The sequence below is a fragment of the Hypomesus nipponensis genome, chromosome 8 (assembly GCF_054491055.1).
Source record: "Hypomesus nipponensis isolate SF chromosome 8, ASM5449105v1, whole genome shotgun sequence".
NCBI lineage: Eukaryota > Metazoa > Chordata > Actinopteri > Osmeriformes > Osmeridae > Hypomesus > Hypomesus nipponensis.
The window spans coordinates 2324367-2348458 of NC_140368.1; the positions used below are offsets into that span (position 1 = coordinate 2324367).

Sequence of the window (24092 nt, forward strand, 5' to 3'; positions counted from 1 at the left end):
CGTGTCATCATGGGAGAAGCGCCGCGACAGGTCCTGACAGGGGAAAGGCGTCTTGGATTACAAGAGGGAACATAACCAAGATCAGAACCTTTAACTCTGCGCAAACTGGTTTTGCCTCAATAGGTTACTCAATCTTCCTGACTCTCTGGCTCATAAAACCAGAATGACAGTGTCAGTCAAAGTGTTAGCTCGTTTGTTTCGCTCACGTCTTCTATTGTTCCCAGATGTATCAGATTGAGATTCTCTCGTTGAACCCTGTCTCTTCCAGGGAGAGACTACACCATTGTAACAGATGGTCTTCCCGTGCAGAAGGCTACATTGCTATCAGCTGATGCTAGTGGGTATCTCCCCCCCCGGGTTGCTACCCAGAGGAGGAAGGTCACACTGCAGTACAGATATCTCCTACCCTGTTATTACTGAGCTCAGAGAGGCCGGGAGGCTGAAACTACACAACTGTAATGTTCTTATCGCACCTCTTCAACTGAAACGGTTGTAGAAACCCAGAGTACAGAAGAGTGACAGTTTGGGTGTCTGTCTGTCTGTCTGTCTGTCTGTCTGTGTCTGTCTGTGTCTGTCTGTGTCTGTGTGTCTGTCTGTCTGTCTGTGTCTGTGTGTCTGTCTGTCTGTGTCTGTGTGTCTGTGTGTCTGTCTGTCTGTCTGTGTCTGTCTGTGTCTGTCTGTGTCTGTCTGTCTGTCTGTGTCTGTCTGTGTCTGTGTGTCTGTGTGTCTGTGTGTCTGTGTGTCTGTGTGTCTGTGTGTCTGTGTGTGTGTCTGTCTGTGTCTGTCTGTGTCTGTCTGTGTCTGTCTGTGTCTGTCTGTGTCTGTCTGTCTGTTACAGGTTGTTAGAGGCTGACAGACTAAAATAAAAACATTTTTACAAAATCAACATAACCTGATTTGCCAGATTTGGATGGGTCCTAACCACTTTGGTTTGTACACAAACGGTAAAGTTGGAACTTGGCAAGATGGATTTTCACGTGGTTGTGATCAGGAGAATCCAGCTGTCTCACAAGATTAGGAGGAACTTTACACATGCCCCGTTTAGATCAGGTCAAGCTCCCCAAACTCCTCCAGTCTGTAAAATCCATGAACACAGTTCAAACTCCCATAGATGGATTCTATTAGCTTTGATTGTAAAGCCTGTTAGGATCAAGGCCCAAAGCTGCAATAGAGGATGCCAGAAACTTCCCTAGCGCTCTCGTCTATAACTCTACTTCCCTTAGTCAGATATCCAAACCCAGAACCCGTTCCTCTCTCTGTCCAAACCGCTCTTCTTGATTGGCTACAGCACATTAGCTATGGTTCATCAGATGGCGACTATGGAGGCTTACAGCGAGAGTGTGTATCATCTTGTTCCAGAACATCAGTGCGATGCGGGCAGCACAGTCATGGGGAAATTGCGTTATTACGTAACACTGTGGCCTGCTACGGAGGCAAAGACGTTGCAGTGAAATGTGTTTTTGTTAGCAAGAAGCCACAAGCTCGTGCAGAACCACAAACACGTCCATGCAGGAAAATTAGAGACCGGAAACAGAACCCATCAAAGAATTAATGATTATTCAGACGTTTGGCAAGGGTGAGCCATAGGGTGGGCTCAGTACCCCAGTGTGATACAATAACAATGATCTAACTTGACAATGTAGCCTAATGGAGACCAGACTTGCAAGGACATTATACGAAAAACAATTAGCCTTGATGAATAACAAATCCTTTCAAGTCGTTAGTCTGCGTTGAACCTCGTTTTAGGGCTGGCTTCAGCTAATCGTTTGCTTCAGACTTCTAAAAAAGAAAATTTGAACTTAATGATAGGCCTACAGTTATTAAAAATTGCCTGTAGGCAGATACACTACATCGGAGAACTGTGGTACACAGAACGCTTGTTCAGGTCTATTGTTTTCCCATTATTTTTTTGTCTTTTTGTTTTACGTCACATGACATTCATGCTAAATGTCATGTAATGTTTATACATTTAGTCATTTAGCAGACGACATTTGGTTTAGTAAAGCTTTTAAAGACTGTTTTTATTAATCGTTTACAACCAGTGGTGGAGCTAAGGGGTGGTGAGGAGTGGCAGCTGCCACCCCAATAAAAAATACTGCCACCCCAATCTTCCCATGGAAAAAGATCATTTATACATTACAGAACATTTCAATAAATAATATTAATGAAACTGTTTAATTTAAAATACAATGTTATAGCCATGTCATTTACCATAGGGAGTACTGTACCCCCCTACTTTGGGTTTTGATTCGCCTCCAGGAGGCCACCCAACAACTTCCTTCTGCCACCCCATTGCCACCCCGAATGAAAATCTCTAGATCCGCCCCTGTTTACAACGACAGGCCATGGACGTCTCTTCGCTGAAAGGTTGGCGCCACTAGACCCTTGACTGCCGACGACTGTTTGTTTGTTGACCCAGGGGACTCGGGAGTATCTCTGTCCGCATCTGCGGCTGAGCAGCAGAGGTGAATGACACGCCGAACATCCGGGAAGACCTCCAGCTCCAAGGACACAGTTCACTCTAACGCCATCTACTCTTCAGATCTCCGTGCATTATTTACATGGCCTTAAACAAAATCAGAACCTCCCTCGAAACCTGGTTTTAAAGCCTGTGAGAAATATATGCTACTTACGTAAAAAGTTAAAATTCATACATGAATACAAAAAGACAGACACGCAGCACATTCGCAAGGAATCGTCTTTGACACCAACAATTTCAAATCTCCCTCATAGGTTATGACCATGGGTGATCAGGAATGTCTCTATTCTCTCGTCAGAAACTTTCGTCAGAAATATTTTTTTCAACCTTTTGAAACTTTTTATCCTATTTTTTAATCTCTTCGAAAGCAATTTTTTTATCAACCTTTCTAAACTTTTTTTTTCAAAACTTTTGTGCAAATCTTTCTTAAACCTTACGAAACTTTTTTTTCGAAACTTCACATCTCTGACCGGAGGGTTAGCGTAAACATAATCGATCACTGCAAAAAACATTTTGCAGGTGGTGTATTATTCTGTGAGGATTCATAAACGGAACGTTTGGAGTCCCTCAGCGTGTGATTGACAAAGCCGACTGTCTACAATAACAACGGGACTGTAAATAGAGAATCCAGGGAGTGGCTATTCCTCGTTGATCTTTTCAAACAGCTTTTAAATCAGGCAGTTTTGTGGCTGAGCGCTCAGTTACAGGCAGTCAACGTCGAGGGGGATACACACTGGTTTCTCCTGCGCAACGACGGCGTGTGAATAAACACCTCAGATAACAGAAAATACCCTTTCACAGACCATGCTTACAAGGCCTGATCCCTCGGATCAGTCAAACACGTACTATACAGCTCTCTACAACTGTACTTTTGACAACCGATATGAAGCGGCAGACAAAACACATGGACACAAACGCACAATGACGAACGTGTTGCAACACCACCGAGCACATAGTTGGTCTTTGCTACAACTTGTCCTGTAATGCTTCCAGCTTTGCGTTCATTACATTAGCTTTAGGCCAAGGTTGCAGTCTCAAAACCACCAGAAAAACAACAATTAAAATACAGTAAATAACACAGCTGCACAAATCTCAAACAAGTCCTTGTGTTTAGGCTGGCTGGCATCAAAAGCATCGGGCCATATTTCCCTGAACTCCTAGCACTTCCAGAACCTGATGTGTCATCTGAATGACATGTTCAGATGTTTTGTGGATGGCTGTCAAGTAATTTCAAGATCCACCCCTCCTGCAGTAAAAATAGGCCTAATAGCCTATTAATGTCAATAATGTTGTTGTTAATAACTTAGCAGACGCTTTTGAAGCCAAGCACATGGGGATTCGAACCAGAGACTACGTGCACCACACATCTGTCCACTAAAACCCTGGGCTTTTATTTACAGGACCCTGAAGCTTTGTGGGTTCAGGGTCAAGGGTCAAATCTGAAACCTTTCCTTGAGACACGTAATAAAATAATGACATTGCACGTTAAAACTGTCTACGCAACAACCTCCCACTAGATTCTCATAAGAAATCCAAACACTCCTGATTTCTCGACCAGCGATGAGCCGTGTCATTTGGTGACGTCGTGTTTGGAACACATAGTTGTGACTCCAACTCATGGATGACCATGCACACACTCACTTGGTTAAGGAAATATATACGGACAATGTGATCATGATTCATGAGTGACACTGTAACATTGTTAGCCAGACCAGACCAATAATAATACTACAAAATAATAATAATGACATTCAAAAACTTTTATCCAAAGCAACATGAAGCTTAGGAAAGATTTGAACCTGCAACCTCTTTATCAACAGTCAGTTGCTCTTACCACTGAACTATACCAGTGGTTCTCACCCTGGTATTCAGGGATATACCAACCCCCCCCCCCCCCCCCCCATATACGTTCTAGATGTTTCCCTCCTCCAACACACCTGATTCAAATGGTCCTTACCAGGCTCCTGGTGAGCTAGATAAAGTCCCATTCATTTGAATCAGGTGTGCTGGAGGAGGAACACATGCAGGACAGGGGGTCCCGAGGACCAGACCAGGGTTGAGATCCGCTGTTCTATATCCTCCCCACAGGTCCAGTCTGCTGCACGTGATCACGTGAGCTCTTTACCGGTCCTGTACTCCTGCAGCTCTGGGACGACATGGAAGGCTTGTTTCCATTCCAGACTGAGATGGCTGCTTCACTGGAAGCAGGGCTGCCTCCTCAACATGCCATTATTCCATACAGCAGGAATGTGAGCATGTGTGTGTGTGTTAAGGGCAGTCCCTTCCAAAAAAGAAAAGAAAAACAGTTTCCAAGTTAAGACTCGCATGAGAGGTTCATAAGGAACTGTCAAAACAGGCTTGGTGAAGGTGTCAGGGACAAGACGAGTGCTTTTTCCATTTTAATTCCATTAGCAAACAAAACATACTCTGTTTCTGAAAAACACTGTAGGGACAGTATGTTAGACAGTACAGTGGATACCGCCCTGTTTTAGAGAAGCTAAACATGAGCTATGCTTTCCTCTAGAAAAACATCCTCGGTGAAGGCGATGGTGACAAAAACCAAACATTCTCATCCATTCTCACTTCAACTCGTCTTCCTGAAGAACAGCACAGCAAAGGCCACATCAGGTCTTTCAACGGTGCAGGAAGACACAGGTCATGTGACACAGGTCATGTGACACAGGTCATGTGACACAGGTCATGTACATCAATCACCTTGCTGTTTCTCAGCACAGTCAAACCTCTACCAGGTCAGAACCCCCTGGCTAAAAAGGGACTGAGGAAACAGAAGGACGGTGTCAGACACTTGGCTGTGAGACACGATGCTTAGACTCCACATGGTGTATTAGATCCTAGAACACAAATGAGGGATTTGTTTTATGTCACCCTGGAGGTGGCGTGACTGGGTGTGCATGTCTGAAACCTTCAGAGTTACGTAAATGCATGCATCCCTATCCAAACGTGCCCACGCTCTCTGGTAATGACTCACCTCAGGCAACACAAGGGGCGGCCTAGCATGGGAGGAAACAGGAAGCAGGGGTGGAGAGAGACAGAGGGAGGGAGGGAAGGAGTGCGAAAGGGAGAAGGCGGGGAGGAGTAAAGAAAGAGAGAGGGAGAGATACTTTGTGAGAGACAGACTTAGAGAGAGAGATAGAAGAGTATAGAAAGGGAGGGAAAAATAATACAGAAAGACGGCAAGGTCTTTTTAGACGCCAGCAGAAGGGTGTTACTACGTTCCAAACCTCAGGAGTGCCGAAACCCCGGCAACAGCTGTGGGGGAGACATGAAGTCGTGGAGTTCATAATACCAAGACTGGAGCGACAAATAAAGGGTTCTGGGCCATGCGTTTTAACAGCTAACGTCTAGCGACCAGTAGCTAAAAGCTTCGAGCTGACTAGAATGTAAATATATCTCTTCAAGTTGTGCTGATCCCTGATAAAAGCACACATGTTTCTCCAAGGCTGTTGGGGGGGTTGCCTTTTTGTCATCGCTAGCTCAGCAAGGTTCTGTGCTTTCCAGCTCCTATCATGGAGACTTTCCTTCCCTGCTTATTGTCTGGGCAAATGATTGGCCCAGCTATCTCTCCCAACTGGCTAATATTTCAACCAAGGTCCTATGAGCAAGGCCAGGCCGGACCAGGCCAGGCCAGACCAGGCCAGACCAGAGGAGGGAGAAGGGACAAAGGGAATGAGGCCTGCCAGTCCCACCCACACATCACTGATCTCTGCTGGAGTCAAAATATCCTTAATGAGTCATTTAGATACACACAAACACAGAGCAAAGATAAGCTGTTAGTCTGCGTCAAGGCCACACTGGTCTGTGAAGGACTCCTATCAACCAGGGGTGTGGTCATGGTAGGCCCATGATCAGCTATATACGTTTAATATCCCACAATCCTTCAGGTGTTCTATAGTACAAGGATGAACTGTCCGTCTGTGGGCTGACTACCAAGTTTATTATTCATTACACACGGTTAACAGTCAACATCCATGATCACCTATGAGGGGGACGTCAATGATTACAGTGGATGTAAAATAAGCAGAGTAAATCAAACCTGCATCTGTGTGTGTGTGTGTGTGTGTGTGTGTGTGTCTGTGCCCATGCAAGCAGATGGGCATCTCTCTGAAAGAGAAGCAGTGAGATAGCTCAGAGGTCGCTGGTGTTTGTGACCCCAGCTTGACCTCTGTGGAAGCTGTCTACTAAAGAGAGATAAGGACAGACCGTGGTGCTTTCATCCTCAGTCTAACAGCGAAAGTGAACCAGACTCCCTGTCAGTCAGCACTGCAGGCAGCATCACAGATACCTAATCTCTACTGACCCAAATTCTGACAAATATGGTGCTGCTGTGTAGTGTTTGATCCTGTATCCCACAGTAGAGTGGTAGCATTATAGGATAGTTACACTACTAATGCCCTAGACCAGAGGAAATCCCAAGCTTTATTAGTTACAATTGGAACATTACCCTTTAGCCAAGCACAACCACCAGAAAGTGTGCCCACTGCCCAGCGACAACAAAATCACATTGTTTAATCTCTCTGTGTTTGAGGACGGCTGGGGTGGGGGTGGGGGGGTGGGGGGAGGAACGTAGGACCTTTTGATCTGCAGTCAGAAGCGACCACTGAGCTGTTCCAACCCCCTGGGCTGCTGTAAACCCTGTCTGTCTCACTTCAACCCAATGTTCTGTTTTAGAGTTCCACTGACGTGTCACACTGCAGATGCTGCCTGAGTCTCCAGAGGCTCCACAGTCTCTGGGCCTGAGAGGCCTTCCCTGTAAGCTCAGGCTTCACACCTTCCACTGGGGGAACTGGACCTGTGGACCAGCTGAGCGAAAGAGAGGGAGAGGTGGAGAGAAGAAAGGGGGAGAGAGAGGGAGAGTGAGAGAGAAGGGGAAGGGAGAGAGGGGGGAGAGGGAAACAAATAGAGAGCTACAGAAACAGAGAGAGAGCGAGAGGCATTCAGAGGAGGAAAGGGAGGACTCTGCGGTGTCCTGTGGCCCAGATGAGTCGAGGGTTGCTGGGTTCAGCTTTGGACTGGTCCCTTGCCCCTCCCTTCAGTTCTGAACGCGAACCTCTCCGCTTTCCAACTTCACCACAGACAACTGCAAATGCACGCTGAAAGAGCCGGAGCCAAGCTGCAGCCAGGGCCGGTCACATCCTCCTCTGTGCAGCTCTACAGTCTCAGTCGTTACCATAATAATATCACTGTTGTCAGTTTGCTGCCCTAGCGCTGACAGGACGAAAGGGGCTTGTCTGTTACGTAACCACGGGCCCTCACAGTGCATCAGAGCTAACGAGAGCTGACACACATTCCACAGACTCGATTCCTACTCTCCTTGTTTGGCGTTTGGATGCAGCTGGCTTCTCAGAGCTCCCCAGCGGAGCCTCAGCAGGGAGGAGGAGCAGGGAGGAGGAGCAGGGAGGAGGAGCAGGAGGAGGAGCAGGAGGAGGGCTGAGTCAGCCCCGTGTTCAGACCTAAATGCCCCTCCGGAGGGTTCCGGCTGAGAGGAAGGGAGCTGTGCTCACCGGCGTGGTGCCTTCCAACCAGGCGTGTCTCAGGACCTTCCTACTTCCTACACAATCAGCACTGAGCTGAGAACTTCCAAGAACCAGTCTGACTGAGGGCAGCTGGTGTGAGGTCAGCTGGTGTGAGGTCAGGTGTGTGTGTGGTTGTGTGTGTGTGAGTGTGTGTGTGTGTGTGTGTGTGTGTGTGTACCGTGTATGTGTGTGGGGTTGTGAAGAACTTAATAACTCTCCCAAACTTAGGAGCGTCGGAACAGTTCTAAGAACTGTACTGTGTGTGTGTGTGTATGTGAATTTGTGCATGTATGGAGGTTGGGAGAGGATGTCAAAGTGCGACCAACCAGAAAATGATGTAAGAAATGTGGCCATTCAGGGGACAAAAGGAGGGTTCCAGGACAGTCACAGAACCAAGAGGGAGGACACTCACTGAGAGGGGGGGCTGGGGGAGGCCTTGGGGGGAGCAGGTCAACTTAATGGTTTGGGATGCACAGGAACACAGACTAAGACAGGATCTTAAGAAACACCAACACTGTAGGTCCCACTTTTCTCAACACTTCTCTCTCTTCAGTGTCAGGGGTAGGCTATACCATATCCAAAGATTGATGCTGCCGTGTTACAAAGTAATAACACAAGTGAGCAGGGTGATCCCAACTAACGTGGAAAACCACAAACTTGCACCAGAACCTGTTATATTCTGGGAAGAATCATTTAGAGGGACAAACAGCAACTGCCCATGTAAAACTGGTGACTCACAGCACTCGTAAACCCACAACGGGAGGAGCCTATAGAGGCCTGAACCTGGAGAGGACACGTGAGGGTGAGAACCGACGCTGAGATGAAAGACTAAAAGATAAATCATCACTCTTCGCGGTCTGGCTTCAGCCCACGGCCCTCACAGCTACTGCTCATGAGCAGAACAGCCACACAGCAGCGTGAGCAGCAACATATATGGAAATATCCAGAACAGACAGGGGGATGTTTCGACAAGATTTATGAGATAAAAAATCCTCACGTTGAGTCGGTCTCCAGGAGGAGAACGTCAGAGAACCGTTCTCCTCATCAAGCCGTTCACTCCCAGATGAGGTCACCACGCAGCGCACAGCTAATCAAGATGGGAACTGAAGGGTTCTACCCCGACATAAAACAATCTCACCTAAAATATCCAACTTGTGACCTGGGTGTACATACATCAAGGTTTTTTCTCATCCTACAGATGGTTTCATAAGGCCTGGAGTGGGTGGGGTTAGCTAGAGGGCCCTGCTACCTTTTCGACAGCAGGCAGTGAAACAGTCTCATGGGGTTTTGACAGGCCCCAATCAGACTGGATTTTAGAGGAGTCCTCATCAGCTCTCTAGCTACTGCTCTCCACCAGCCTACAGAAACTGGCTGCAACTGGGTTTGGGTAGGCATCCATCGTATGTGGTGGAAAGGAAAGTGAGTAGATCTAGAATCGTCAAAGACAGCTCAGAACAGAGTTCATGGTTCACCAGACCCCTCGGGTCGAAGCTTCCACAGCGCTGCACGGATCTGACCACGGAGAACAGACAGCCGAGCGGCAGGTCCTGTTGGGGGTAAACCTATCCTCCGCTCTTACCTAATCAATGGAACAGTCGCCTACATTCTGCTGAAGTGTGGGAAACCGTGGCCTGTGTCGGGGGAGGGGATCTTAGTGTCTTCGTCCATGAGGAGACGGAGGAGGCACCGCGGAAGCAACAGCAGTTATGACACCATGGCTTTAACTGAATTAAGCATGCTGCAAATAATCATCTAGTGTTTATGGAGTGAGATTCAAGGTAACTTAAAAGTGTGGGCAAAGTAACTAGACTTGGTCAAAGTCCACATCCGCAGAAAAGCCTGATAATGAGACTAAGCGAGAGGAAGCATTTAAGACTTTGGTTTCATTCTTTATTCTCGGTATGGCAGCTCTATGAAGGGATTAAAACACATCTGAACGCTGTTGAATGACCAGGAACGCTAGCCTCAGACAACCTTGCAAAGACTGGCCCGGTCTCTCTCAGGAACGAACAGGGAAACTGCTGAATACTTTCCACGAGAGAACAGCTCCCTGTAAATAAATATCTTGGCCATAGTACCAGCTTTGGTTCACCAAACTATTCAAAGCCCATGAAACAAAGGTCCATGACGTGACTCCAATATCAATGCAGCCCCATCACTAAGGATCAGTCAGTGTTGGAACTTGCCGTAGCAACAGTAACACACTTTCATTCATCCAATAGACATTAAATGGGTCTAACGCAAACCATTACAATTCCACAATGAGAAATGTACTGAGTATTCCTTTAAGGGCCTATTCAGTACTGGCAGAGATTCACCAAGACCTCATACAGGGAGAAATATGAAGCCATCACTGGATTAAGAAATGGTCTTGGAGCAAATAACAAACTTTCGGTCTAAAATGCAACCTTATGACATGGCGTTGCAAGGTTTCTCTACCAGCTTGACTAAATCACCACATTACAGTATCTGAGTGTAGAAAATGACTCGTAACTGTCCCATCCTCTGAAACTGTCGGGCAAGAACAGACCTGAACAGAAGCAGGAACTGGCTCATCCAGGTAGGCAACAATCTGGATATTGGGGTGTATACTGAAATATGCATACATTACACAACCGCCCAATCAAATTGACCCCGAATCAAAACCTTTCAAATGATCAGACTTAATGACTGATATTCTTAAAGATCTATAGAAGGATGTGTACTCCTAGCATACTGTGGTTCTGGACACATTTAGCTTGATTGCTCTTTAAATATCTTTTCTCAGCTCAATTTAGGTCAATAACAGGTCCATTAATGAACGTAAACGTACTTCAGATCCCTACACTGTAGAGTACGGAGATTGTAGCTCATTGGAAGCGGACTTACTATAGCCTACTATAACACACATCTACTCTACCCTACTACATTAGAGATCCAGTGTATCATACACTGTGTACGATAAATTCAGTTTATTAACAGTGACCGAATGTAGGCTCAAATGTAAACTACGTGCATATCATCACGACATATCCAAGTTCTCATGTCAGGAACTGCTCTGATGCTGCTGACATCGCGTTGGAACTTTGACACCACGCGTTTTCTTGCCAATGTGCCAATCAAACCGATCGACGATTCTTCACTCAAACAGCAACTGTGCACAGTATTTCATTCGTATGCTTTCCATCAAAGTATCATAATCAGATGTTTTCTTAAGAAATGCGCCATATTGCGAAAGCAGCTTTGAGGATAGGCGAGAATGTTTCCATGGGGAATACACATCGAAAATGTTGAAAAGCACCATCGCTTACCTTGGCAATAGCTTTTTTATATCTTACGGCCGCTTGCTCGATAAGACAGTGGATTTTAATGTTTCCATTTCCACACGGAACGACCACCCTGGTCGTCCCAAAACACACAGTCACTTTCATAGTTTTCAACGTCGCCCACCTGAGCGGATCTTTTTAAAGACGTACATTAGATTCCTTTAGAGTCGAGTAGGCTACATACAAATCCCAAAGGGTCGGCGGCACGAATAATATCCTCGCTTGATATCCTTAATGTGCTCAATAGCTCAGACCACCTGTTCATTCCCTGAAATGCGTCTTCTGTGATATATTCCGATCCTGCACGAAGCTGGGTGGTGTCTGTCTTTGCGCTCCCGACTCCAAGTAGGCAAGGCTGTGTGAAGCAGCCTGGGTTGACTCATAAACCGAAACTTCCAGGCAGGCCCATCCATATGTCAGCACAGAAGACCAGGTAGATCGTGACATGGCAAACGACACCCTTTCTTTTGATTAATAGTTTGGCTTCTGACTCTCGTTTTGCATTCCGCAAAACATTGTCCAACCAACACATCTGACATCAAAGCAGCAATATGTTCCATGATTAGGACTAACTTAAAAAGGGTTATATTGTGTCAATGAATACATTATTTGTATTATTGTATAAAATGTTTGTAAAAACTAGTTTTCGCCAGTGGTTCATATTATAAAACAAAGACAAACATGGTGCAGAAGACAACTGGGCCCATAACGACTGTTTGTGATTTGGAGTGTCTTTGACCAGACAATTCACCCAACATATACAGTAGTAAACATGTTAAGTGTAACCATAATTACAGAGCAACATTTCTCAGTAAAACCACAGAAACATTTCAAGTGTGACTCACTTTTACCCACTCTAAAACCACATCTATAACAGATCATAAAAATGACCAGAATCTCCCTTGTTTATACTGAAGTTTATGGACTGTCATATACCCCACAAAGGTTATTATTTTGGTTTCCTAGACCCCGATAGACTCGCAATTCTAAGTCTAGATCAAATTGATCCAGTTGTCCCCATGAACTAGTCGACAGATGCCGTTTAAGGAAACACACACCTGAAGACTCCCCCTACTGGTAGTGGTCAGTATGACTGACTCCCGCAGGAACAAACCACAGGAATACAATTTTTACGTCAGAGACACACGCTTGTCCAAAACATTTTACATAAAAACCGTGTGTTTTTATTCATTTATTTGACAAGCAGCGGGATCATGTTTGTCACCTCAATTGTTTTTTTCTCTTTACATTTGAAAGTAGATACAATTATCAGTATACCAGTTTTATTACAATATTTTTCTAACTTCGATACATTAAAAAAAAGAGAGAAAAACACACATACACACAACTGCAAACGTGTGAAAAGAAAGCATGGTTTCCATCTCGTCTCCACCTGCCATGTCACAGCTCTTTTCCCCAATTAATTTTTTTATATTTTTCTGTTTAGTCGACTAAAAACGTATTATCAGCTTGGCGCTCGAATAGCTATAGAGGCATTTCTTCTCGTTGACGCACTGGTGCGTGGCACTGGTGATGTTGTAAACAGCATAAAATCAGATTGGGCCGAAGAGGGTGGTGCGGGGGGAGGGGTCAGAGGTCGGGGGCGGGGCAGTTAGAAGTGTGTTGTGGTGGTGGGGTTTGTTGTCTGGCGTGGTCTCTATCACCCTTTTCCAAGATGGAGGCACAGCCCCCCCCCCCCTCCTCCTCCTCCCCCCCCCCCACGAGAACACATGAGACAGCGACAGTCCCAAAAATAAATGAATGGTCTCTCTCGTTCTCTCTCTTTCTGTTCCTTGTTGGCGGGTGAGCGCCGCCCTTCTCTCCTGATTCATGCCACGTAGCTGTACTCGTCCGCTGAGCTCTGGCTGCGCTCGATGTACTGCTTGTCAATCAGCACCTCAATGCACTTCTTGATCATGGCGATGCTGGGGTTGAATCTGGCTTTGGACTGGTTGATGACCTGGGGAGAGAGAGGCAGGGCAGAAACAGGAGAGAGGAGGGTTAGACTGGTTGTGTCTTCTGGCTCTGATCATTGGCTATGTTTCCCGACGCCTCTACATCCTCTAACCCTTCACGAACACACAGAGAGAAATAGGATAGGGAAATATAACAAGTGTGTGTGTGTGCTCACTTTGCATCAACAGATAAATGTTTTTGTTCGTGCGTGTGTGCGCGCACTTGGGATGGACAGATAGATGTTTTTGTGCGTGTGTTGAGAGCTAGCAAGGTGCCATGTTAAGGCCAGACGTGTCGTAACGTTTTTCCAGAGACAGACACTCATTCCTCACACACGTGTCAGTCAGGGCTGTCTTTTATCATCTTAGGCATTCCCCTCCACGACACTGTGAAAGCCCCACTTCAAACAGCGACACATATAGGGGCTCTCTCCCTGGGGGCTAAACAGACCGCGGCGTGTGTCTTGATCCATGTAACACGGCTCTAAGAGAGCCTAGAGAGAAGAGATCTTATCTTCTTGTAGCAACCACACAGTTGTTATTGGCCCTCTCTCACCTCCTGGATGAGGGCGTTGTGTCGGAGCAGTTTGCGCGCCTTCATGATTCGCACGATAGCAGCTTGTAAATACATTTTGCGGTCCTCGTCCACAGCACTCCTCGTCTGCTCCATCTCCTGCCAGGACACACACACGCTCCGTTAAGACAGGCACAGGCACAAAACATTGCGCCGTCAGCCAGGATACCCAGCCGTCACGCTCACCTGTGGTGTGTCCTTCTGCATCGACGTCGTGATCTTGAACTTTGTTCTTTTACTGGTGAAACTCATATTTAGCGAAAACGTGGATTCAGGCTCGATCTCCTCCTGTGAGGAACCACAAACAGCGTCAGAGGAAATAACGTTCTGGCAAGCTACGGCCAAAGAAGATCCTCTAATAGGACAGGGTTCCTAGTCCCGGACTAGCTTCTAGGCCTAGAAGGTTTTTTGGGGGGGCGTGGTCTGACCTTCTGGGAGTCGTGGTTGAGCATCTTGACGTCCAGCAGGGACCTGATGGTCTTCTGCAGCTCCTTCTCGTTCATCTGCGTGCTGTCCTGCAGCTCCTTGTAGCCCGCCGTGGTGCCACTGTTGAAGGCCAGAAGCACGGCCATCTGGTAGGTGGTCACCATGGCTACGTAGGGCTTGGACAGGTAGTTCATCTTGACCTCGCCTAGAGGAGAGGGTCACACCATGAACACTCCAGCAACATCTTCTCTCCACTCTCTATTTAAAGAAAAAACAATAAACTGTCTTTGACTACCCCCCCCCCCACACACACACACACAGCCCCCCCCCCCCCCCCACACAGCCCCCCCCCCCCCCCCCCAGGCATTCTAAAACAAGTTGGGATTAGGTCCCGACCCTTTAATAGCAGTACTGATGTGCCCCCATACAGCCAGTTGGCACAGTCTCACTGAGCTGCTGCTCAACAGATTAGCAAGTGCACCGTTGGGTGGATCAGTGTGTGTGTGTGTGTGTGTGTGTGTGTGTGCAACCGTGCGTACCTGTGCAGAGATAGTGTAGCCAAGTCAACTTCCTCCCGCTGAAGTGTTGATTATAGAACATCTCAAACTGTTGAGATTGAAACAGAGAAAGACACACAGACAGAGAGACAAACAGACAGACAGACAGACAGACAGACAGACCATCATCATCATCAGATCAGTATCAGACTATAGAGCAGCTGAGGGTAGCCTGAAGACACCGTCCTCAGACACCCACACCCGTCCAGGTCTGGACTGAAAAACACAGACCAGCCCACGACCGTGTATTATTATTATATTATTATTATTATTATTATGTATTATTATTATGTATTTTGTTGTTGTTGCATTATGCCACAGCCGTTTGACCGGCCGTTCGGAAAATCTCCCAACCCTAACGACAGCCAGTCCGACCCCACCCTCTGCCCCCCACCCTCTGCCACCCGCCTTCCGCCCCTCGCCACCCGCTCCCTGCCCTATGCCCCCCGCCCCCCATCCCCCGCCCTCTGCCCCCCGCCCCATGCCCCCGCCCTCCGCCCCCCATCCCCCGCCCTCTGCCCCCCATCCCCCGCCCACCGCCCTCCGCCCCCCATCCCCCGCCCCCCATCCCCCGCCCTCCGCCCCCCATCCCCCGCCCTCCATCCCCCGCCCTCTGCCCCCCGCCCCCTGTCTCCCAGAGCCACGCTCTCACCATCTGTACACTCTTCTCCAGCTCCTGGGGGATGGCAAACGTAGAAGAAGGGACATGTGTGAGGGGCCAGGCTCCAGCCTGTGAACACACACACACACACACACACACACATTGAGAACCCAACACCAGAGCCCTCAGCTAGAAACCTGCAGGAGATGCGTGACCTCCAAAGACTCCCGTAGAGAACTGTGTGGGAAAGTCCCTCTGCTATGACAACGACTCAGATCCCAAAGCAAGACAGAAGAAACAGTGAACACTGATTATTCCATAGATGAAGGACATGGTACGAACGAGAAGAGCAGCTCAAACCTAAACACTGATTCAAATCATGAACATATTCACTCCAGTTAATTATACGTTAAAATACTTTTTTTTTCTTCCTATTCACCCTTCATTCACTTTTTCTATTGGCCCCATCTCACCCCAGCTCAAACCCCGGACCCTGTGCCCCGCCCACCTGGCCAGCCCTCACCTGTAAAACGTAGATCTGGAAACTGATCCCCAGGTCCACCACGGTGTCCTGGGTCTTGATAAAGTTATTGAATTTGTTGTTGAGGTCAGCGCTGACGCTCATGTCTGTGTACATTCGGTGGAGCTTGCTAGTGAACTCATAACCACACGCTTGCTGTAGAGAGAATAAGAGACAGAGAAGGGGGGGGGTCACACAGGGGGCAGGAGGGGGGGGGGAGGGTGAAGCACAGGCATGCAGAATTTAATAAGCCTGTCCTTCACTGTTATCAGTCAAATATCACTCGCTGACAGAAGACTCAAAGCAGACTGGCGGGGGGAATCGTGTGATTACGCACTCGTGTCATTCAGTCAAGGAGAATGAGTTCTACATGCTAGACACAGACTACAATGAGGGTAATAGAAGGCTTTCAGCATAAGGACTTTGATTTAAAAACAGTTGAACTTTCATTCTCACCTTTAGTTTGTTGATCATGGCTTCTTCCGAGTCCATAGAGAGAGACAGGCCATGTATTAACCTCTTTGCAAGCATTCTGGCGTAAAACTGTGTGAGAGAGAGAGAAAGAAATAAAGAAGCAACCAAATAGCACTATTGAGTATCAAATACCAGCTTCTTATCAGGAAAGTAACATCTCCACATCCTCCTTCACTCAAGTTTGCACGACAAGAAATATGGAGGATAGCGGCGCCAGCGGTCACCTTCTGAAACACGTCCTTGTCGTCTATGTACTTGAACACTGTGATGAAGCTGGTCAGCTTGTCCTCCACCTCGTTCTCAGTCATCCCCTTGGCCGACTTCTTCAGCAGATTGTCACAATACTTGGCAAGCTGGGTGAGAAAACAGGATGACAATAGGATGAAGTTGACCTCGAACAAACACAACGCGGGACGATTCTGACTCTCCGAGTGGCAGTTGGTTTCCACGCACCAGTTCTGGGGCTTTGCAAATGGATTTGGGCTCTCTGTAGTTTACCACTGAAGTCAAAGCCTGGAGGAAGAAAAACAAGGATTTTAAGGTAACAATTAAAATCTCAGTCACTTTCATATGATTTTACAGTAATTGTACACTTCAATGAGTTAAACGCGTGTTCGTTTAGGAAATCAATTCTAAAGGGATCTGAGGAGAGACAATTACAGATCGCTCATTACGTTACAGCTGTTTTTAGCACCATCTACTGGACAGTGGAGTCATGACAAGCTTATCCCACTAAGGCTCTTTACTCCAGAGTCAGAGGTTAATACCTTATCAAGTGCGCTCATAAAGTGCTGATCCCCGTTCAGCACCGTGTTAATGAGCTGAACAAATTTACTGTGAACCTCCAACACGGACTCCACAAACAGGGTTGGCATCTGTGAGGGGGAAGGGAAGAAAAGGAAATCCAAATAAACATCTCTACTGAACAGAACTTCAGAATCTCACCAGGCAGAATGGAACAATCTTCAAAGTCACAGAAACCAATGCAACTAAAGCAGATTTATTTTCTTGAGGGTATGATGTTGTGTGAGTGTTGTGTGAGCGCGAACAGGGGGACTGACGTTTTCCTGAGAGAGGTTGCTGGTGGCTCGAAGGCCCTCGTCGTGGATGTGGATCTGCAGTTCCTGGATCATGTGAGGGAGGCCACTGGCCACCGCCCGCAGCAGGGTGTACATGTTGGCCATGTCTGCAGCAACAAGCACACAGGGGAGGAGCACACAGGCAGATCTCAGGGGTGGAGCACACAGGCAGATCTCAGGGGTGGAGCACACAGGCAGATCTCAGGGGTGGAGCACACAGGCAGATCTCAGGGGTGGAGCACACAGGCAGATCTCAGGGGTGGAGCACACAGGCAGATCTCAGGGGTGGAGCACACAGGCAGATCTCAGGGGTGGAGCACACAGGCAGATCTCAGGGGTGGAGCACACAGGCAAATCTCAGGGGTGGATAAGCAAAATGTGTGTGGAGGCCAACTGATGATGGACATAGATTTCCAGCAGATGTCTGCCGGGGTGTCTGTGTGTGTGTGTCTGTGTGTGTGTCTGTGTGTGTCTGTGTGTGTGTGTCTGTCTGTGTCTGTGTGTGTGTGTTTGTGTCTGTCTGTGTGTGTGTGTCTGTGTGTGTGTGTCTGTGTGTGTGTGTCTGTGTGTGTGTGTGTCTGACCCTCTCTCTTCTCCTGCCGGATGATGTTCTGACACTCTCCGTGGAGGAACTGCAGGTGGTCTGCCACCATCCTCTGTTGGCATTCATGGATGACTTTGGCATAGGAGCTCGGGTGCAGGTACTTCCGACACCTCACTTCCTCGTCTTTCAACCGGCCCAACACCTGTGGGGGAGGGACATGTGAGGAGCTCATTTACATAACATTCACTCAGTGTCCCAGGGCGCATCGGCACTGGGACAAAAGAGCCTTTTGACATCATCGAAAGCTCCACAGCCCTAGTCCCTGATAGGCCAGGCTGCCAACAAAGCAAAACAACATGCAAACAAACAGGCTGTGAATGCAAGAAGAGGCTGTTGATTTGGATGTGAACACACAGTCATCCACACGATTGTCCCAAACAGGATGTGAACACACAGTCATCTACATGGCTGTCCCAAACAGGATGTGAACACACAGTCATCTACATGGCTGTCTCAAACAGGATGTAGACACAGTCATCTACATGGCTGTCCCAAACAGGATGTGAACACACAGTCATCTACATGGCTGTCTCAAACAGGATGTAGACACAGTCATCTACATGGCTGTCCCAAACAGGATGTGAACACACAGTCATCTACATGGCTGTCTCAAACAGGATGTGAACACACAGTCATCTACATGGCTATCTCAAACAGGATGTGAACACACAGTCATCTACATGGCTGTCTCAAACAGGATGTGAACACACAGTCATCTACATGGCTGTCTCAAACAGGATGTGAACACACAGTCATCTACATGGCTGTCCCAAACAGGATGTGAACACACAGTCATCTACATGGCTGTCTCAAACAGGATGTGAACACACAGTCATCATCTACATGGCTGTCTCAAACAGGATGTGAACACACAGTCATCTACATGGCTGTCTCAAACAGGATGTAGACACAGTCATCTACATGGCTGTCTCAAACAGGATGTGAACACACAGTCATCTACATGGCTGTCCCAAACAGGATGTGACCTGTGGCCCAACTCCCATCATGTCTGTCTAAACGTGTGCTTCGCCAACGCTGGGCGGGGAGGCGTGATCGTGTGACACTGTTAGTGCTTTCAGTTGTCACGGTGACAGTTGAGTAACACAATGCTGCTCCGGGTCTCTTCAAGCCAGTGTGGGACTATCGTATTCCAAGGGCTACCAGCGACAGGTGATGACTGGCCGTGGTGTACAGGGTCAGGATGACTGGCCGTGGTCTACAGGGTCAGGGTGACTGGCCGTGGTGTACAGGGTCAGGGTGACTGGCCGTGGTGTACAGGGTCAGGATGACTGGCCGTGGTCTACAGGGTCAGGGTGACTGGCCGTGGTCTACAGGGTCAGGATGACTGGCCGTGGTGTACAGGGTCAGGATGACTGGCCGTGGTCTACAGGGTCAGGATGACTGGCCGTGGTCTACAGGGTCAGGATGACTGGCCGTGGTCTACAGGGTCAGGATGACTGGCCGTGGTCTACAGGGTCAGGATGACTGGCCGTGGTCTACAGGGTCAGGGTGACTGGCCGTGGTCTACAGGGTCAGGATGACTGGCCGTGGTGTACAGGGTCAGGATGACTGGCCGTGTTCTACAGGGTCAGGATGACTGGCCGTGGTCTACAGGGTCAGGGTGACTGGCCGTGGTCTACAGGGTCAGGATGACTGGCCGTGGTCTACAGGGTCAGGATGACTGGCCGTGGTCTACAGGGTCAGGGTGACTGGCCGTGGTCTACAGGGTCAGGATGACTGGCCGTGGTCTACAGACCCAACAGCGTTGAGAGGAGAGACAGCCGACAGCTGGGATTTGTGAAATAGCCCAAAAAGGGAGACTGTAGGCACAGCGACGCAAACACAGATTAAATATTTTGTCCCCAAGTCAACAAGACCTCTGAAATATCCTTGCTACACTTCCCAGTTAGCCCCAGAGTTATAGAGCCTTTATATGACCTCATCAGACAAACACAGACACACACACACACACTGCCCCATGGGTTTTCTCAGAGAAAAAACTGAACTCAAACCGTGCAGTGAGTCAGTGAAGCCACCACAGCACGACATGAGACACAGAGCAGGTAGTGTTTGACTCAGACCGCCGTATTGCAGGGCCCCAGCTGTGTCACACCTGCCTGCCTGTGCATGCATGCTGACCCCCTGACGCTGCGCTCGCTGATCCCAGAGCTGCGGAGAGGAACAAGGACTAGCCGCCACTTACCTTTTCCATATACTGTGAACAGTTGGACTCTTGCAGTAAATTGGAGGCTTCTTGCTTGTAGTACTCTCCTGTTTTTGTCAGAAACGGCCCTTCGAAGATTTCCTGATAAAACTGGAAGACAGGACAGGAGACCCGTAAGCGCCTCAGGAGATCAGAGGACACAGGTTGTGTACAGCACTCTGAGGAACCATTGATCTTTGCGGACTATCTCACCTTGTGGGGAGGATTAGCCAGGATTGAATCAGGGGAGTGATAGTTGTCTTGAGATGTAGATCTGAAAGACTTACCTTTAGAGGAAACTTTTTCTTGTACTGTTCAACATGAACAAAGGAGTTGATGACGCCGTGGATTACTTTCTGGTTGGGATCCTCACCACACCGATCGCTGACAGATCAAAACAAAACAAGCATTTGTGAAAAGGGTCCGTGGAGACGACTGTTTAGTACTTTTTGCTTTGATGTCCAGGTCACCGTTATGTGCCAACCAATAGAAAACAAGGAGGCAATGACTTACTTCTTGATTTCGTTCAGCAGCATACGGATCAGAACGGCTTGAAGGGGCTCGATCATCAACTTCCTCCACATATCGAGTGCCAACTGAAATACAAAGGAAGGCAAACACGGGCATGAATCTCACTAAAGACCAAAACACACACACACAGCCTTCTCATACTGGGCATGAGGAGCCATCATCCCCTCCATGCTCCTCAGGTAAAGTGTCCAAGTTTGGTTAACACAGAGCTTGTCGCCAATAGCAGCAGACACACCGTATGCAGCAGAGATCATATATTTTACCTCCCCGATTTCCATAAGTGGTTCGTTCAGGTCGACTCCGCCATAGCCATATTGCAAGTCTGCCTCGGTGAGTTTGTTCTTCTTTATGAACTGTGTGTTCAGGTACCTACACAGGCAGGAGGGAAGATATTCTGCATTAGTCATCATGTAGCGTCATAGTAACGAGCGTAGACACATGCAGTCATGAATCCCATCCTTTATCATATTCACAAAGCTTTATTTACAATCTGGGGGAATTACCTGTACAAGCAATCCATGTAGTCTGCCCCCTTACTATACTCCTCCCAGTATCTGTGGTACATCACTAAAACCTTCTCCTCTGACTCCAGAACTTTCTGATGTGTAGAAAAAGCCAGAATATCAGTTACTAATGTGTCAGTCACCGTAGCCTATGCTCAAACTCACATTCAACTAAGGATCAATGTTTACCTTGTATAACTGTCCGACATGGTTCTCTAGAAACACTTTTGTCTCTGTGTACAATCTTTCTCCTAGTGGCTCCGGGTATGCGACACACAAGGCATAAATGTCACTGATATAAATGTTAAAGAAGGCAACATTGAAAAGAGAAACAGGTCATCACAACTAAGGCAAAATTACGTAACGGTCCACACCCTAGATGGACATGAATCTCCTATTGGGAAACACATTTAGACAGCTCATTTCTACAGCAGAGAATAACCAAGAATGGTGGATACGAGAAGCGGTCGTTCCACGTAGCCCTCTCCACATAGTCAAGCATCACAACTGCCTTGATCGTTGTCAGAAGCTTGTTCCATGTCTCATCGAAATCCACCACCCGCGGCTTCAAGGACATTGTATGGCTTCTTCACTCTGCAAGAGGAAAAAGGGGTTAAGGTGTTGGCTTAGCTTATTGGGTGAATGGCTACACCTTCATCTTTATTATAAAAAAAAAAAAAAATGTTTTAAAGCAATATAACTAATTCTGGAAATATGACTTTATATGATATACTTAATCACATCATGCGACAAAAAAATGGATGGTCAGAACCCCTTACAGAATCTTTGTTTAAAGTTGCGAATCCTACAACCCTAATATGAAATATACTTTCAACGTTGGCCTCCTTCTGTCCATTACAATTTCGCAAGCAATGCGGTATATCCCACAACAAACCAATAGCCTTATGACATAAATCACATTATTAGCTTGTTTTTGTCACTACACAATGACAATGAAACCGTTAAACAATGCTAGGTCGTTATTTGATTATAATTTCAGGACCGTCCACGAACGGCCACTGACAGTCACAACAAGACTGTAAACATTGGCCGAATCAGTACCATGCCCGCTATTGGCTACAGTTACCTGTGTATGTAACTAGCTAGTGTGGTATTGTGGTAATTAATGATGTAGCTTCATTCCTTTTGGCAAATGCATAGGCCTTACTGTACTGTGTGAGTGTTTGCGTGGTCTGCGAGCTGATTCGCAGATAATATTAGCAATCGAGTTCTACCGGCTAATGTCACCTGAAATGTGAGTTTAGCATGGCCTACCTAGCTAACATTATAGAAAACGAAAATGTCAGAGAAGGCCTGGCTGGATAGCGACCAAGCTAACTTAGCTAACTCTCAAGTATCAATTTCATTCGTCATTCAACCGATAGTGCTAACGTTAGCTAACTAGCCTAGCTAAGCTAACTATTAAACAAGACAACATTGCATGTTGTGGTGTCTGTTTTCATACTCGTTGAATCTTGCTGAATGTTAAGTATTTCAACTAAATTATATATTGCCTTCACAAGCATTAACCGCGATAAATGGCTAGGCTACTGTCTGGATGATCTGCTACCAACCAGTTGTGCAGGCTAGCTAGTTGCTATCAAGGCAGCTGTCAAGCGAATTTGGGCATTGGGAAGCAGCGACCGTCTACGGTACCTAGCCAGCTAGCACTAGCTTAGCGAGCTTTCTTGCTCCGACTTTCTTACACTTTTTCCTGACAGCACGGACCCAGGTTGTATTATTGTTTACAAATGCATGTTAAAAAGGTCAAGCGATGATTTATGTGTGATACGTACCCCTGGCCAATATGTACTTGTTTTAATATCTCAAGTTTCGCCGATGTCACAAGCTTGATCTCTTTTACTTACAGGTCTTCCATTACCCCACCACTTGGATTATACCTTTGAATCAGCTGGAGGGGTAACCGGGACTGTCATAGTTCCGTATTTTGTAATTTCCTGCATTATTTACAGGGACATTTTGAAGGATTACCAACAATGTGAATATTTAAAATGTATATTGTGTAAATAATTTACACTTTACTGAAAATAAATACTTGAATACTTGCTTCCCAGAACAAATAAATATTTGACTTCCCTGTATCTGATTAGTTTTGCCTAAAACTACGGGGCACTACTTGGTAACTTTAATCAAATTATGAATCGCATTTTTAGACTCATTAGATTACTTTCTGTTGGGAAATAGTACAGCGAGGTGTAATTCACACAGTACATTTAGTGGGTTTATAAAGCTTTGTATACTTTTACTGAACACATGATAAATATTAAATAAAAAGTGTAAACTGATTATATCCTTGTGTGTGTGTGTTGTAGGATTTGTATTCCTAAAATGTTCTGACAGTGTGCATAGCATAATTTGTGTTGTAGCCTACTATTTTTAATACTTTAATTCAGGCATATATCCATAACAAGTACACTCATTCCATTTTAAAAGTTCCTACACGGGTGCGTGTTCACATTCAAGGGAGCAGAAAGCATGACCTTAACAACGTATTTAAAGGGTAGCAGAGGGATTTTGACAATAATCTGGTAGGAGACGGTGAGCCATTGGAGGTGGGGTGGTGATGTGACAGAGTTTCGACACTCTAATCTGGATCGGGTAGCCCTAATCCAGGCAAAACAGTTGACGATGTTCTCATTATCCTTTTTAAGATGGTAGGTATTTTGATTTGCACAGAATTTGACGCTGTTGCTTTAGCCTGTGAGGGACATATTGACATGTTAATT

General features: G+C 46.9%; 2 protein-coding genes across 8 annotated transcripts in view; both read right to left on the bottom strand.

Moving 5' to 3' along the window:
* LOC146274693 (partitioning defective 3 homolog) overlaps window positions 1-11705 on the bottom strand; it is a 267396-nt gene extending 255691 nt beyond the window's left edge. For 2 of the 6 annotated variants that reach the window (XM_084702755.1, XM_084702750.1), the window contains exon 1: window positions 11304-11703. In XM_084702755.1, the coding sequence (XP_084558881.1) occupies window positions 11304-11423 (120 nt within the window). In that variant the 5' untranslated portion in view covers window positions 11424-11703. Of the gene's footprint in view, window positions 1-11303 lie in introns of all 6 variants that reach the window. The other 4 variants (XM_084702751.1, XM_084702749.1, XM_084702754.1 and 1 more) reach the window with 3 other exon arrangements.
* A 1327-nt stretch (window positions 11706-13032) lies between these two features.
* Window positions 13033-23246, bottom strand: cul2 (cullin 2). Of its 2 annotated transcripts, XM_084703321.1 has the most exons (21): window positions 23142-23246; window positions 21804-21939; window positions 21535-21637; window positions 21346-21440; window positions 21106-21211; window positions 20825-20907; window positions 20599-20695; window positions 20312-20422; window positions 18088-18250; window positions 17487-17611; window positions 17193-17300; window positions 16879-16938; window positions 16650-16778; window positions 16408-16494; window positions 15955-16107; window positions 15483-15560; window positions 14813-14879; window positions 14276-14478; window positions 14034-14135; window positions 13830-13946; window positions 13033-13278 (listed from the first exon to the last, which is right to left on the bottom strand). In XM_084703321.1, exons 2-21 carry the CDS (start codon window positions 21920-21922, stop codon window positions 13147-13149), a joined length of 2238 nt encoding a protein of 745 aa, XP_084559447.1. In that variant the 5' UTR covers window positions 21923-21939; window positions 23142-23246; the 3' UTR covers window positions 13033-13146. The 2 variants fall into 2 exon arrangements, with proteins under 2 accessions (XP_084559447.1, XP_084559448.1); XM_084703322.1 differs by lacking the exons at window positions 21346-21440; window positions 23142-23246.
* Between the last annotated feature and the right edge of the window lie 846 nt (window positions 23247-24092).